At 34.2% G+C, this 14,585-nt stretch overlaps 1 protein-coding gene across 2 annotated transcripts; it reads left to right on the top strand.

Annotated features, from left to right (window-relative positions):
* The first annotated feature begins 4,664 nt into the window (after positions 1-4,664).
* Positions 4,665-13,778, top strand: HLX (H2.0 like homeobox). Of its 2 annotated transcripts, XM_063443807.1 has the most exons (4): positions 4,665-5,714; positions 7,282-7,461; positions 8,627-8,811; positions 12,072-13,778. In XM_063443807.1, exons 1-4 carry the CDS (start codon positions 5,237-5,239, stop codon positions 12,411-12,413), a joined length of 1,185 nt encoding a protein of 394 aa, XP_063299877.1. In that variant the 5' UTR covers positions 4,665-5,236; the 3' UTR covers positions 12,414-13,778. The 2 variants fall into 2 exon arrangements, with proteins under 2 accessions (XP_063299877.1, XP_063299878.1); XM_063443808.1 differs by lacking the exon at positions 7,282-7,461 and having other exon boundaries at positions 4,666-5,714.
* The last annotated feature ends 807 nt before the right edge of the window (positions 13,779-14,585 follow it).

Genomic DNA, 14,585 nt, shown 5'->3' with positions numbered 1-14,585 from the left:
TGTATCAGATACTAAATTGCTTAATTATAATCACTACAGAGCATAAATGCCTGAGATAGCCAGTCTGTGTGTAGACAATATTGTCTTTAATATTCCCCTGTCTGCTTCTGAATAGGGCATTGTAAGTAAGTCTCATTATTAAGAGGTCATTTTGTTACTCTCTCTTGCAGAATCGCCGAGAAATAAAGATAAAGGGCATGGCTATGGGCAAAGTTATAAAACTGGAGCAATCACCATGGGAACCAATGGAACTTTACATTTGCTGTGTTTCTATAGCTTTAATCAACATTAAAACATTCACATTGCAGTCTACTCACCAAACACATCGATGGACATCAATTTCAAATATTTACCCTGGCAACGTGGACTTTGAAAGTTAAGCTGATTTTGTCCAAATCACTATTCTGGCCTGATTCTGCATCAGTTTCGAGTCCTGTATTCATTTATTAGATAGCATAGATGCTGTTTTCTATTGAAGATTTTTTTTTATCATGGAATACATTTAGACCAGATCTACCAGGAGGACATTTACTGCATCTGCAACTATTGCTCAAAAATGTCCTCTGTGGTCAGCCATAAGTATCTCCCCTTTAACTTCAAATTATCCTCCATTTGTCCTCTTTTGTAGAAACCAGACAGCCACCCACCGAGCTACACTTGGTTATACTCCTACCAACCATTATAAAGCTCCTATCATTTTATCCAAAACAATTAATAGTGAGGAGCAGTTGCCATTACTGCATGGAATTCTCAGCTTTCTATTTCAAACCATTGAGATGTTTTCCTGACAGTTTCATGACCTCATGCCTTGAGATTGGCTATTTACTAAAATTGGATTTCTTAGTAAAATACTGGTTTTATTATTTCCACACAGCAATGCTGGGACAACGTTCCGAAAGATCTGTAATCAGTGACAACATTCCATGGTTTCCATGGAGACTATGCCACTTTTACATTTTCCTTCCTAATTACTTAAAATAAATACCCCCAGGAGGAATAAGAGATTAAACAGAAGGTTTCAAAAGGCCTAATCATCCCAAATCCCAAATTTGAGTATATGCAAGTTCAGTCCCAAAGGTTACCTTAGTGAAGTCCATCCCAAAAGGGAGCCTTCTACACCTCAACCTTAAAATTAATCTACATATAAAGAGACCGATATTGCCATTGAAGTTACATCTCTCCTAATTTTGCCCCTATAGCATAGGAGGCCAATGCTAGATCCCCAGTTACTGTAGAACTACAGTTCCCATGATGCTCTGCAAGTTTTGAATCTGGTAGGCATCAAGAAAATTGCAATTCTGCAATAAATAATGGTCCAGCTACCTTTAACCTTGCTGACTTACAGCGTTTCCTGGTCTATTTCCTACTTTACTTTATTAGATTGGAAGATATAAATGAATTATTTTGATCCAGGATGCATTGGGACAGAGGGCACATAATCACAGATGAAGACACTTGAAGTTGGTGAATTTGTTCATAATGTCAAAATAGGCCAAAATAGTAAAATTGGAAGGATAGATGAGTTGGAGTATTTAATTTTGCCATAAATGTTTTAATTTACTTATCATGTCTTGTAACTGTTTAATGAATAAACCCAACATCTTTGAATTCAAGACTCTAATGAGAATTCTCCCTTTTGGGAAAAACAGAAACGTTCTCCTATTTGTCAATTTGGGCATACAGTGTGGCTATAACTTAGTTGTTGTGTTAGTGTACACACATGGATACATGAAACAAGATTCAAAATAGATTTAAGCAAAAAGTGCTGTTTCCTAAAAAAATTTCCATTAAAATAATAATAATAATAATAATAATAATAATAATAATAATAATAATAAAGAAACTATAACTATCAAAATCTCTATAAAAAAAAATATTCAAAAAAATCAATGTTATATTTTGGGGTCAGTGAATCTGATACCTTGAAAAGAGCTTCCAACTGCCAGCAAACTGTAAAACACAATAAACTGTGAGACAAGTATTCCATTTAATGTCGGTTATTCCACTATATGTACTATCTCTTTTAATTGTGCTGGAGATATTGACTAAACAGTGCTCTATGGTGTAATGCAAACATAATTGTGCAATTAACGCCAAATCAGCTAAATTGTGCAATTAAATTCTCCAGTCCCTCTATTTTTCCAGCATGGATATTTTTGCCCAATTATTACAATTTGGTTTACAATTCCCCCCACTTCATTGATTACCAATGCAGCCCAGACTAAAAAATCCATGACTTTTATTTTCTGATCTAAAAAAATTGTAGAACCTTCTTGTGCATTAAAAATAAAAACAAATAAACAATTAAACAAACAACCAACCGTGTTAGATACAGATTAATTTAGTCCTGGATTTGATTGGGTATGCAAAATCTTTATGGGTAGAAATATTACACAAGGGCAACTAAATTGGAGAATTCCTGTCTTACAATTAATATTTAGAAAACAAACAACAAATATCTTTCAGATTTGTTTAAAATAATTTGTGGAAAAAACAAAATGTAACTGAATGATTGCTTTATTTATACATCCTCATACGGTGCATGTATAAAAAGTCACACCAATGGAACATTTAATGTGAATTTATTTGCAATCAATACAAAAATACACAATTGTTAAAAAAAAAAAAATAATAATAATCTAAAGCCATACATTCACAATTGTGATTTAATTATTCAAACAGCAATATATATGTTAAAAAAAACAAAAAAACAAAAAAAAACACCAATGCATAGTTTGCACATTTGTTTCGGATTAGGGGGTCCATTCGCTAAACAGTGAGTTATAATGAGCTGGTAATTGCCTTGCAGAATCTAGGCCAAAGTATTCAAATTGGAACATATCACCATAACTTGCTTTTTTATTGAATACACCTCATAAACTTTTCAGAATTCTTGTTATTAAATGCCTTACTGTGTTTGTGATCAATAAATATATCCAATAATAACCTCTAAAACAGCCTCTCCCCAAAGTCCAGAGAGGTCCATTTGTATTAAACAGTAGAAGGTGTATTTAATAGTTAATGTAAAAATGCAGTCACAGCAGGATTTTATGTATGTATAAAATATATTCTTCAAGGACAACAAGCCAAGAAGGCTCTGTATAAGGAGAAATTCCTGTGCAAAGTTCCAAATCTACTTTCAGAACTTTCCCCTGGTTTCCATGGTAACTGTTCCACATTTAGAATTTTGTACAGGAATTTATTCTCAATTATTCTTAATACAGCCACAATGAAAAAGTGTTAAAACAAGGGAATAGAATACACATATATAAAATGCATGCCGGTAGGTAACTTATTAGAGTCAGAATTGTGCTGTAATATATCCATAGCATATTCTATAAGGTGTATTCACTAAGCAACGATAAATATGTTGGTGGAGATATTTTTTTCAACTTTGGTATAGGGGGTCTAAATTATATTTGCTCGCCTCGACTCTCTGTTTAGTAAATTAACCCCCATAGACCTCCTTAAATAGGTACACTTTACGTACAACACAGAGAACACACATATACAGGAAAATAAATCGTATAAATCCCAGTTTTAAAATATTTGAATAAAAATAACAAAATGGTATATTTATACCTGAGCACACTGTAGTCTGCAATAAAAGCAAAATAATGACTAATCCCAGCCACATAGCTTGGAGACAGGATGACACTATTGTCTGAAATCCAATATATTATATAAGTAAAAGTATGTGTCCTCGGATTTGCTTTTGCAACTGATGAACCAGCGCCAGATACAATATAGATACTTTTTGTTCAAACCTCCGGGTCACAGTGTCTATTCTCGGCAGTCATTCCAAATAAATACTAAATATCAAAGGACACAAATAATATCAAACAAGCGGAGAAACTTTAATAATTGCATGATGTGATATGTACCTGGCTTTAGTAAAATAAATATATCAGTCCCAATTCCTTGGTCAAATAATTTGGTACCATAAGTACAAAGGCTTTGTGCGAGGTGATTTCTTCTCCCCATTTAATGAATGGGAGACTTCAAAATCTAGTTAACATTACAATATTATTTAGTTTATAAAGTCTAGAAATATTCACCAGCATAACATTAGCTTAAATGTTTAGTCTTTTTTTTTTTTTTTACATTTATTTATATTTCTTGAAAAAATACGTTTCCTCAATATTTTTGTAATTAAAACAATGAATAAATTTATATTAATAATATATTTGTTGGATTTAGATTTTATTTGCAAATATCAGTAATATAAAGTAATAACAGGTAATACAATTACCAGAATAAATGTATCTCCTTAAACCCTCTACATTCTCCTGTAACGGTCTCTCTTACTGTTGTACCTGGTAAATGGATGAACGGTTTTACAGATAAAATTCATGGATGAAAATGTTTTTTTTTATTGCAATACAATTAGTAATGGATCATTGTAATGAAATCTCATCCCATTGTGTTTTTGAAAGAACGCCTTCTCTTTAATTTGGGAATAATGGTTATTGTTACCCAGTTTTTAAACTTTTTTCTTAATTTTTTTTCCTATTGGATAAAGTGCAGACAGGGAGTGGTATAATTCTAGGGATACAAGTGCTGTATTAAACAGCATTAGGGAGTAGGCGTGGCTAAGGCAAGGGGAGAGGCTGCAGTTTTAGGCTGGGCATGCAGCCAATCGGGGAGGGGAGGGGGACTCTTGTACAGTGCACTGTGCTAAACTTCTGGCAAACTTGTACAGCCCAGAGTGTCCTGTCTTCTGAGTGCTGTGTGTCTGAGATTCACACTCCACAATCTGAGTGTGCGATTGCACAACACACTCACAACCAAAGGGTCCATCTGTGCCTCAGATAGCAACACACATACACAGTCAGAGTTCACTTGAGCTTCTCATTGGCAAGCCACCAAAGGACCACTGTGAGTCCAGCTCCATCAGAACAAGGACCATTGTGCGTCCAGCTCCAGCAGAACTTCTTCATCAAAATAAGGACCACCGTGAGTCCAATTCTACCAGAACAAGGACCACTGTGCATCCAGCTCCATCAGAACCAACTTCATCAGAACAAGGACCACTGTTCGCGCAGCGCCATCAGAACAAGGACCACTGTTAGCGCAGCGCCATCAGAACAAGGACCACTGTGAGACCAGCTCCGTCAGGACAAGGACCACTGTGACTTTGAGAACATACCCAAGAGAAGCAGCAAGTAACTTTCAGACCCAGGGTCCATTGGCAGTGCCAGTCAGAAGACCCAGGGCCCCCTGTGCTGGTTGGAAGATGTATACCACCGGCCTGGCCCCTTTCTATGCCGCTTCTCATTTTAACATATGGTCAGCTTACTGCACTGGGGGTGGGGGCGCTGGCTTCCCCCCTCTGGATCCCGGGAAGAAGCCGTCTTTTTGCATTGCAGACATCCTGCATGTAGGGGACTCTGACAGCCCCCCTGGTTCTTCAGGACTGACAGCAGCCCATATGGGAGTCCTGCACCAAGCCCAGTACCAGCCAGCAGGTTCCCCTCTGAGACCTACCCCAGTGACCCCAGATTCATCCACTGGATTCCACCACAGACTGTCCCCAATGTCCCCCTACCAACCCCACCGGTCAGCCGGCCTCTGTAGCAACTCCAGCCTCAGCTCAGTTAGGATGCATGGAGTCTCCCAGCCTGCACCATCCAGCAAAGATCTCAAGTTTGGGATTGACCGGATCCTCTCCACCGAGTTTGACCCCAAAGTAAAGGAAGGCAACACATTAAGAGGTAATGGATGAATTAATTACATCTCTTATTAGAGTTGGGTATTCTGATTTTGGGGTAACAGTTGCCAGATCTACATGGAGACCAATCCGTGTATTTATTTAAAAGTAGTATTTTATTATAATATATTATGTTTATACATACACATCCAAACTCATACTATGACAGATATATTCCTGTAGAATGTATTGGCCAATCAAAGAACATTAATTGCAGGATCATTCTTAAATTATTACCATTTAAATATTAACATATCGAATTTCTGGAATGTTGTTTAATCATGTATTAAACCATATTGTCCTTTGCTTATAAAAACAAAACAAAAAAAAACCAAACAAACAAAAAAAACACCAACAGTATAACTCCCTACGTTAGCGATTGGAACTTGCTGAATTCTCAAAGCATATGCCATATAACTTAAAAAAAAAATACAATCAGTATTTCAAATAGAAATAAGGAATATATATTTTATTGGAAATAGCTGACCAATAGAAACTTAGATTCACAAAAGTCTCTTATTGTTATAGTATATGACGTGTTGATCATAAAACATTTACATACACCCCCCCAGAACAATTATGTATTCTAATGTACACGATTATATATATACATGATGTATATGTTGTATTGCACATACCACTTGTAGGCAGATAATGCATATGATTATAAAGCGTGAGATACACAGTTTCACATTGCTAGACTGATCATTCCTGATATTATAAATTCTATTCTATATTCATTCTGAAAGTTACTAGTTAATATTTACACTATGATAATTTATGATAATATACCCCATATTATATATATATATATCAAGGTAAATGCTATAATTGTTCTAATGACCCTATCTCATATTTACTATCAGAAAGAGTTGTTATACATCCTGAGTGTTACCTTATAATAGCCCATAATATAAAAAGGGAGATGCTACAAATTGCTAAAGGTTCTCTATAATATTTATATCATGGAATATATTATAAACTCCAAACGCTGCTGTAATTATGTTTACTGTTAGACGATATATTTTTTGGTGGGTTCTCCCGATACATATGTAATATTTAAAGACATATAATAATTCCTAGTTCTGAGATACAATATGTATCATCCCCACACATATGAAGGGATAAAGGATACATTATGAGTGGTAAAATATTATATTTACAGCAGGGAAATAATGGGATATAGTCTAAATTCCTGGGGCTGTTATGTACAATTTACAGATACATTATACATTTAAGAGATGCAATTTAAATTGTTTTTTTTACACTCAGACATATAATATTGCAAATAGGACATTGGACTACCTATCTGTGCATTATTCAATGCAAATCTGATATATCACATTGGAACCCAGATATTGGATACATTGTACTTATACAGAGATCAACAATATTAAAGTGTTTCAAAAAAATTGAACACTTGTTATTTTGTATTTATGTAATAAAGGAATTATAACTAATCTAAAATAAACTAAGGCTATGCGCACTGTCCTGTACTGTTTGGCTGTGGTCAGGGGGGTGATTGTGTGCTGTGATATGTAACAGAGATATCCTTGTATTTGTGATCACAGATCTGACATCATTAATCAGTACAGGCCGCCAGCCAGGGGCCTGTGTTCAGCACATCCAATCTGCAGCCGGACCATTCTTCACCTCCTTAGAACACATTAACGAGACATCCTCTATTCTGGGGCAAATTAACAGTAACCAGAGGAGCTCAGTACAACAGCAATTTCAGGACACTTTTCCAGGTACAAATATTAAAGCCCTTTCCGAGACATTGTCTTATGGTCCAGTGATACACTACTATCCCCTGGTTATCACAAAGAATTCATGGATCAATATTAAAATAAAGTCCAATAAATCTGATTTTCAGATACATCAAGTCATATATTTTGTAATTGGCCAAAAAAAATAAATAAAGACATAATACAAATCTCGAGGTGCACAATATAACAGAGGTGAAACTAATTTCTCATCTGATTCAAAATACACACACAGAAAAATACATATAATAAATCGCCAAGATGTATTGCATGTTAGTTCTATAGATTAGTGGGATTAGTAAAAAAAAAAAAAAACCGCAGAATTATGGGAAATTGACAATTTCATGCCAAATTGGTAGAAATGGAAAACAAATATCCCAAAATCAGTTATGTTTCCAGTTAAGCTATTTTATCTTTAAATTTGCAATTCTCTGGTCAATTACTCACCACACAAATGTATGGTTTAGTGAATAAGCCCACGCAGGGATTCTCAGGAAATTGCCAACTGTGGGACAAATATATTTCCAAATCTAATAATTTGGCTAATTTACCTAGCTTGCAATGGCCTGGCGATTTCCCTTCAATTCACAGTTTAGTGAATACTGTTTATATGTGTCTTTGTGTTGACAGTTGCATTTTGATAAATAAAATATATATATATATATATATATATATATATATATATATATATATATATATATATATATATAACGGTCCTAAAGTGTGACCGAAACGTTGACCTTCCTTGTTTTTATTCTCCATGCAATTTTAGGGAATTAATCACTAGTGGGAACTGTGCAGACTTGACAAGAAAATTAAAAATTATGGGGTCATAATCAAAGAGTTTGAAATATATACATATCTGGGAGAAATATTTAGATTTGCCTTTTTTGATTTAAATCTGGCAATGCCCAGTTTAGTAAACCAACCACATTGAGTTTGCTTTATAACCAAGCTGTGTGCTTGTATGTGCACCAAAACACATCAATTTAACCCTATAGAGTGTGTATATATGTGTGTGTTTGTGTGTGTGTGTGTATACATATATATAGCTAAAGCTAAAATGTGCATTAAAATATTTTGTTTAATTTAATTTTTTTATTTATATTTGATAATTTTTATTTATATTTTGATTTCCCCCTCCTTCCAGGCCCTTATGCAGTTTTGACTAAGGACACCATGCCCCAGACCTACAAAAGGAAGCGGTCCTGGTCAAGAGCTGTTTTCTCTAATTTGCAGAGAAAAGGGCTGGAGAAACGCTTTGAGGTCCAGAAATATGTCACCAAACCGGACAGGAAGCAGCTGGCCGCTATGTTAGGACTTACCGATGCCCAGGTAAGGAGCTCTCAATTCCTCACTTATATGAGAGTCTCATAACGTTCTATAGGCTTGTTCAGACAACTTCCTAGTAACATGGACACAATATAATGGACATACTGCTAAGATTACATCAGATTATAGGGAGTCGTGTTAGCTGAGGAGCCGAAACGTTGATCACCTTTTATATTCTCACCACTGATTAAATAAAAAAAATTTCTTTACATCGCTGTGTATATCTTTTAAGATCATAGTATTAAAGACCACTTGACATAATAAGAAATTAATTAACTATATAATGATTAGACTTGAAAGCCTGTATTTTTTCATGCATTTTGTAATTGCAAAATAGTATAATTATTTATGTATAAATTATAGCAAGAGCAAAAATTGATAAAACTCAATTTGAACTCGTATATATATATATATATATATATATATATATATATATATATATATATATATATATATATATAGATAGATAGAGTTTTTAAAAATATATATATATTCTGAGAATTTATGTAATATTTTCACTCTAGACCAAATAAGTTTAACTATTTCATAGGCATAGAGATTAATTATAAGAGTTTTTAATTTTAACCTTAATTCATTTAAAATACTGCACACTCTCACACACAAATATAAAACTATCCTTCAATTTTAGGTATGCTATCTACCTTAATTGTTGTTAATATTAATAATAGCCTGGAATCAGAGATAAATACAGATTCGATGAATGCAGACATATATTTTTAAATACATTTTTTTTACTCTGTGTTAGAAATAACCCCCAAATGTAATCATCTAATGTTAAAGCTACAAACTAAATGTCCAAAAAACAGATATAATTTTTTTTTTTAAATATACTAATCGAGTTATATAGTGTGTTTAATATTAATTTTAAACCGTGGAAAATATTTTAATTAAATAAATATGGTTATTCTTAATACTGCACATAGCTTGCTATTGAAGAGTTGAACCGATTTTTACAAACTTTGAGACATAAAAAAAAACATACTAAAAATACGAGGTCTGTGGCCAGTTCTGATTTTTTTTTTTCTTTTTAAATAACCGTTAGGGAAATATAATGTATGTGTACAATTTTTTAGTGCTGGTAAATTGTGCAATAAAGCATTGATAGGGAAGTGAAAATATGTAGTCTCGTTTTTTTCTTTTAAACGGAATCATCAAACATCAGGCTGTATAATGAGATCTATTAGTGCATCTGAAGTCATTGTGGTTACAGTGTAGCAAGATTATGGTGAGTTGAAGCAACCCATTCCTTTTAAACCCCTCCAATCTCCCCCTTTTTGCATTGCACAATGAGGCTCAAAACGATGAGATATTAAAATAGACAAAGAGAAAAGGGAACTACTGGACAATTCTCTCACATAATAAATACTTCTGCTTTATTCTTTGGAAAATAGTCATTTTTTTGTTTTGCTGAGGTATGAGATGCAGAGCTTTAAAGGGAGGACAGCTGTCATCACTCTAAGTCAGCCCAGTTCCAGCACTGCACCAGATAAAGTGTACCACAAGATATATTTGAGCAATTTTCTTTTTATATTGAAATCTCTTTTTCTTTTTCTTTTTTTTTTTGCAAGAAAATGTCTCTGCTCTGTCACTTGGGAATATTCTATAAGTTTTTTTTAAAACCCTATTTTAATCAGGGTAATTATCTGGATCTCTTGGGGACAATATCCACATAATTTTTTTTTTAAAATTCCAAATTATTGAAATAATAGTCTCTGCTAGACTAGGGTTCTCATCCACAATAATGATGCTTTTAGGATCTTAACCAGGCAGGCAATTCAAACAAAATAGTCCTTAAAAATAGTCATGTTTTCCCTTATTGTACTTAAAAAAACACTGTTTGTATTTAATTTATACATTTATCCAGGTTTATATGGAAGGCACATATAAATACATATTCACTAAATAAAAAAAAAAACATGAGTGAACATGCATAAAGTCACTACTCACTAAATAATCAGTTGAAAATGTAACAGACTATTTGAAATAAATAAATAAATTATTATACTATTAGTAATATAATAATTCAGCCTACATTTTGCAAGTAATTGTGTCCTTAATGTCACAATTTACAATTTAATTAATATATATCCTATTTTATTTTTCCAAGTGACTTCATTTGCATAATAAAATAATTAATGTGAATCTATCTTGTTCATATGAAGCTATTTTATAAATAGTTCATGAAAAATTCAGGGATGATTCTGTGAAGTTCAAAAATGTAGAACCACCTGTGTGGCCCCATCCATGGTGGGGTTAATGCCTTAACGTCACCCCTTTTCACATTTTGCATAGTTATATAGTAATATGGAATGTAAAAAGACTCAAGTCCATCAAGTTGAGTCTATCACATGTCGCAGCTTCTCCTGTTGATTCAACAGAAAGTCCGAAACCCAATTTGACATAATTTCCAATGTTTGCCACAAAATGGCAAAACATTCCTGTTAACTCCAAAATGGCGGTCAGGTTTCTCCTTGGTTCAAGAAGCTGTTCATGATAAAGGAGGGGGACATATTCATAGAGATGATTAGATGAGAGTCATACTCCGGTTTCACTCTAATTTTGGTGGGGTACTGTGAAGGCCTGATTGGTTGTTTTTATGTGTGTTTTTTAATTTGACTTGAGTACTTGCCTTGGCAGATGAATGCTGAAATTTAACTTTTGCTATAGTCATTGGGGTAAAATCTTTGGATGTTAAGATGACCAGAACTGAACTTCTAGACTTGAACAGCTAAGTAGGTTAGATTGGTTAGACTTGCTGCAAGTTGAAGATGTTTATTTGATGTGCTACTTGACTGAATTATTTAGAAATAAGTAGAGTAGAATAAGGCAGTTGTTCTCAAGATTAAATGTAACATTGAATGTGCTGCAAGAGGAAACAGGAAATTAAGTATGAAATTACAATGACTTCTGCAAGCTGATAAAAAAAAAACTAGGACATTGTTCTATCTATCTATCTATCTATCTATCTATCTATCTATCTATCTATCTATCTATCTATCTATCTCTCTGTCTGTCTGTCTGTCTGTCTCTGTCTCTCTCTCTTTCTACATACCCCTCTGTGTGTCTATCTCAAACAAGTAATCCATAATGGAAAATCTTGAATATTATTGTAGATTTAGTTTCTCTTTGCTATATTATTGACATACTGGTATTGCTATAATCTTTCAACGACGGGTTTATACAATGCGACAGCAGGTTTATACAATGCCTAACAAACTGTGTTATTTCTTTTATATCTTTAGGTGAAAGTTTGGTTTCAGAATAGACGTATGAAATGGAGACACTCTAAAGAAGCTCAAGCCCAGAAGGACAAAGAAAAGGAAGAGGCAGAGAAAACAGACACCCCTTGCCCAGGAGACGTGGACATTGACAGAAGCAACAGCCCATTCAGATCAGAAGGGGACAGTGAAAGCAGTGACTGTGAGTCGCTAGACCTGATGGCTAGTGACAGCGAAAGGACAGATGTCACCACTGAACCCCAGCAAACCAGTGTCATTAAACCCTTTCCCGTGACTGAGCTCTCCACACCACAGCCTGGGCCCTGCTCAGACCCTCCTGCTCCTCAGAGCCCCCCACTACATTAATCCCAAGGAGAATGGACAATGTCGGACTTGGGTGATTAATTTATGGGAGACACTAGTTTCGGATGCACTGTGAAGATTTAGCTTGTCTGGGTTGGAATGGATATCTGCACCTTGGTGAAAATTCAAAGCCTTAATTTATACTGCATAGTTTAGGAGTGCCTCGAGTTCTTCGGTAAAGTACCAGAGAAGTCATTGCCCAAATATTGTGAGATTGTTAAGACTTGCGGCCGACTTAATATCTTTCAATTCAAATTTTAAAGATAAACCACTATGGCTTGACTTCCTTAAATTTATTGGTTTCAGTGCAGTAACTGGACTTCTGGTTGGCCAGGCCTTCAAAGTTTAACCTTTATCTGCTAGTCTTAATGTTCACAGATGTGCTCTGGAATACCCTGTAAATATAGTAAGATATTATCGCAGAGAGTACATTGCAAACTGCTTTACCCTCATATAGCATTTGTACCAGTATTGTACATGCTATATTTTGTTCAGTCATTTAATTGAAGATATTTTTCTCTCTTTGTGTAAAATCAATGATTTCTTACAGACCACACTAGGTTAGATGAGAGTGGCGATTGTAGGAAGCATGTTTCTGTAATACGATTCACACTCAGAGACTCTTTAATTTTGTATGTTGACCCTTTAAATGTAAAACATTACAAAGGAGGAATGAACTCAACTCATTTTAAACGTGTCTGGCAGATGGTGTTAAATGATTATCCATACAGAAACATTATATAAAATACAATATAAAAATGGGTAATCTTAAACCTCTTGAAATGACAAAATTCAGCTTCAGACGTACGCCTAGTACTCTAAAAATACAAACTTCATTGCCAAGTTCCATTAGAAGTGATCTAGAAAGATATAAAGCCGGTTTTAATAAACAGCTACAAGCTTCAGTAGCAGTTCCATAGCAATGTAGCCCTAATCCTGGTAACAATATGCTACAGGAGGGTAAAGTGTACGGTGTCCAGTATTTGACAAATTAGTATTTGCACTTATTTATTGAGTACAGTTGCAGTCCTAGGTAAAATATGTACTCTGATCTTTTGGTTTACAATGCTCAGATTTCTGCACCAGCTATAAGCAGCTGTTAGAACTACAGCTGCTCTGGACTTTAATTCCTTGTGTCCTATACAGGAGATGTAACTTGTCAAGTTAAATTCTAGATTCTCTGGATTGCGAGGCTGGCATAGAATAGGGAGAACTGGGTCCACAGTAGTTAGACGTCCCATGGCTACCAACCACTATATGCAATGGTGATACAAAACATTCAGGTCTAGAGACTAGGGGTTAGCACAACTGTCAGGAAATCACAGTACGGATCCAGAAAAAATAATTATCTGGCAGCATCAATATTGTTGTTCTAAAGTGCTCCTTTCTGAACTGTCATATACTCTCTGACCAACTAAAATGTGAATCTGGTCTTAATCCTCTATGTGTATATCTCCAAAAGTCTTTACCGTGCACTGAAATGATTGTAAATAAAAAGGTTTATTATGGTTTTTGAGCTCATAAATTATTGTATATCATTTAATAAGAAAATGGAAATACAAAAAAAAAATCAGCTTACATAATTGTTGTTATTATGTAATTACCAAAATCCGATTGAGATATGTCTTCATATTAGAATCTTAATATCAGTATTTTTTTTATACTATTCTGGAATAGACAGCCTACTGCATTTCAACTTAGGTGCTTATCGTTTCTCAAAATGCTGAGCCAATAAAAAAAAAAAATCTTTTGACAGCGTTATTAAATTCTAAAGAAAGTAACCTGGTGCAGGTGGCAAATTTGGTTCACAAGTGATATCTTATTTATTTGCAGAGCCCTGGTGAGCGAAACAGATGTCTTGAGTAGACATGTGCATGGTGGGATTTTTTGTTTCGGATGGATAATATTTTACATAATAGACATTTTGTTCAGTATATGTAATGACTCAGATCAGTCGACCGTCGTTCATGAAAAACTATTTGGGGAAACATTAGCACATACTAAAAAGGGTGTAAAAATGGACCAATTAGTGTACTGCAAAATATATACTTAATATAAATACTATCAGTTCACAGAACAAGTGAGTAACTAATAGAGGGAAAAAAATGGAGGAACAGTAAAAATAAAAATCGAGATTTATCAGATATATATTGATTAAATATACAATATATAAAT

This window comes from Pelobates fuscus, chromosome 2 (assembly GCF_036172605.1).
Source record: "Pelobates fuscus isolate aPelFus1 chromosome 2, aPelFus1.pri, whole genome shotgun sequence".
In the NCBI taxonomy this organism is placed as follows: Eukaryota; Metazoa; Chordata; class Amphibia; order Anura; family Pelobatidae; genus Pelobates; species Pelobates fuscus.
This window is presented reverse-complemented; position numbering and strand designations above follow the sequence as displayed.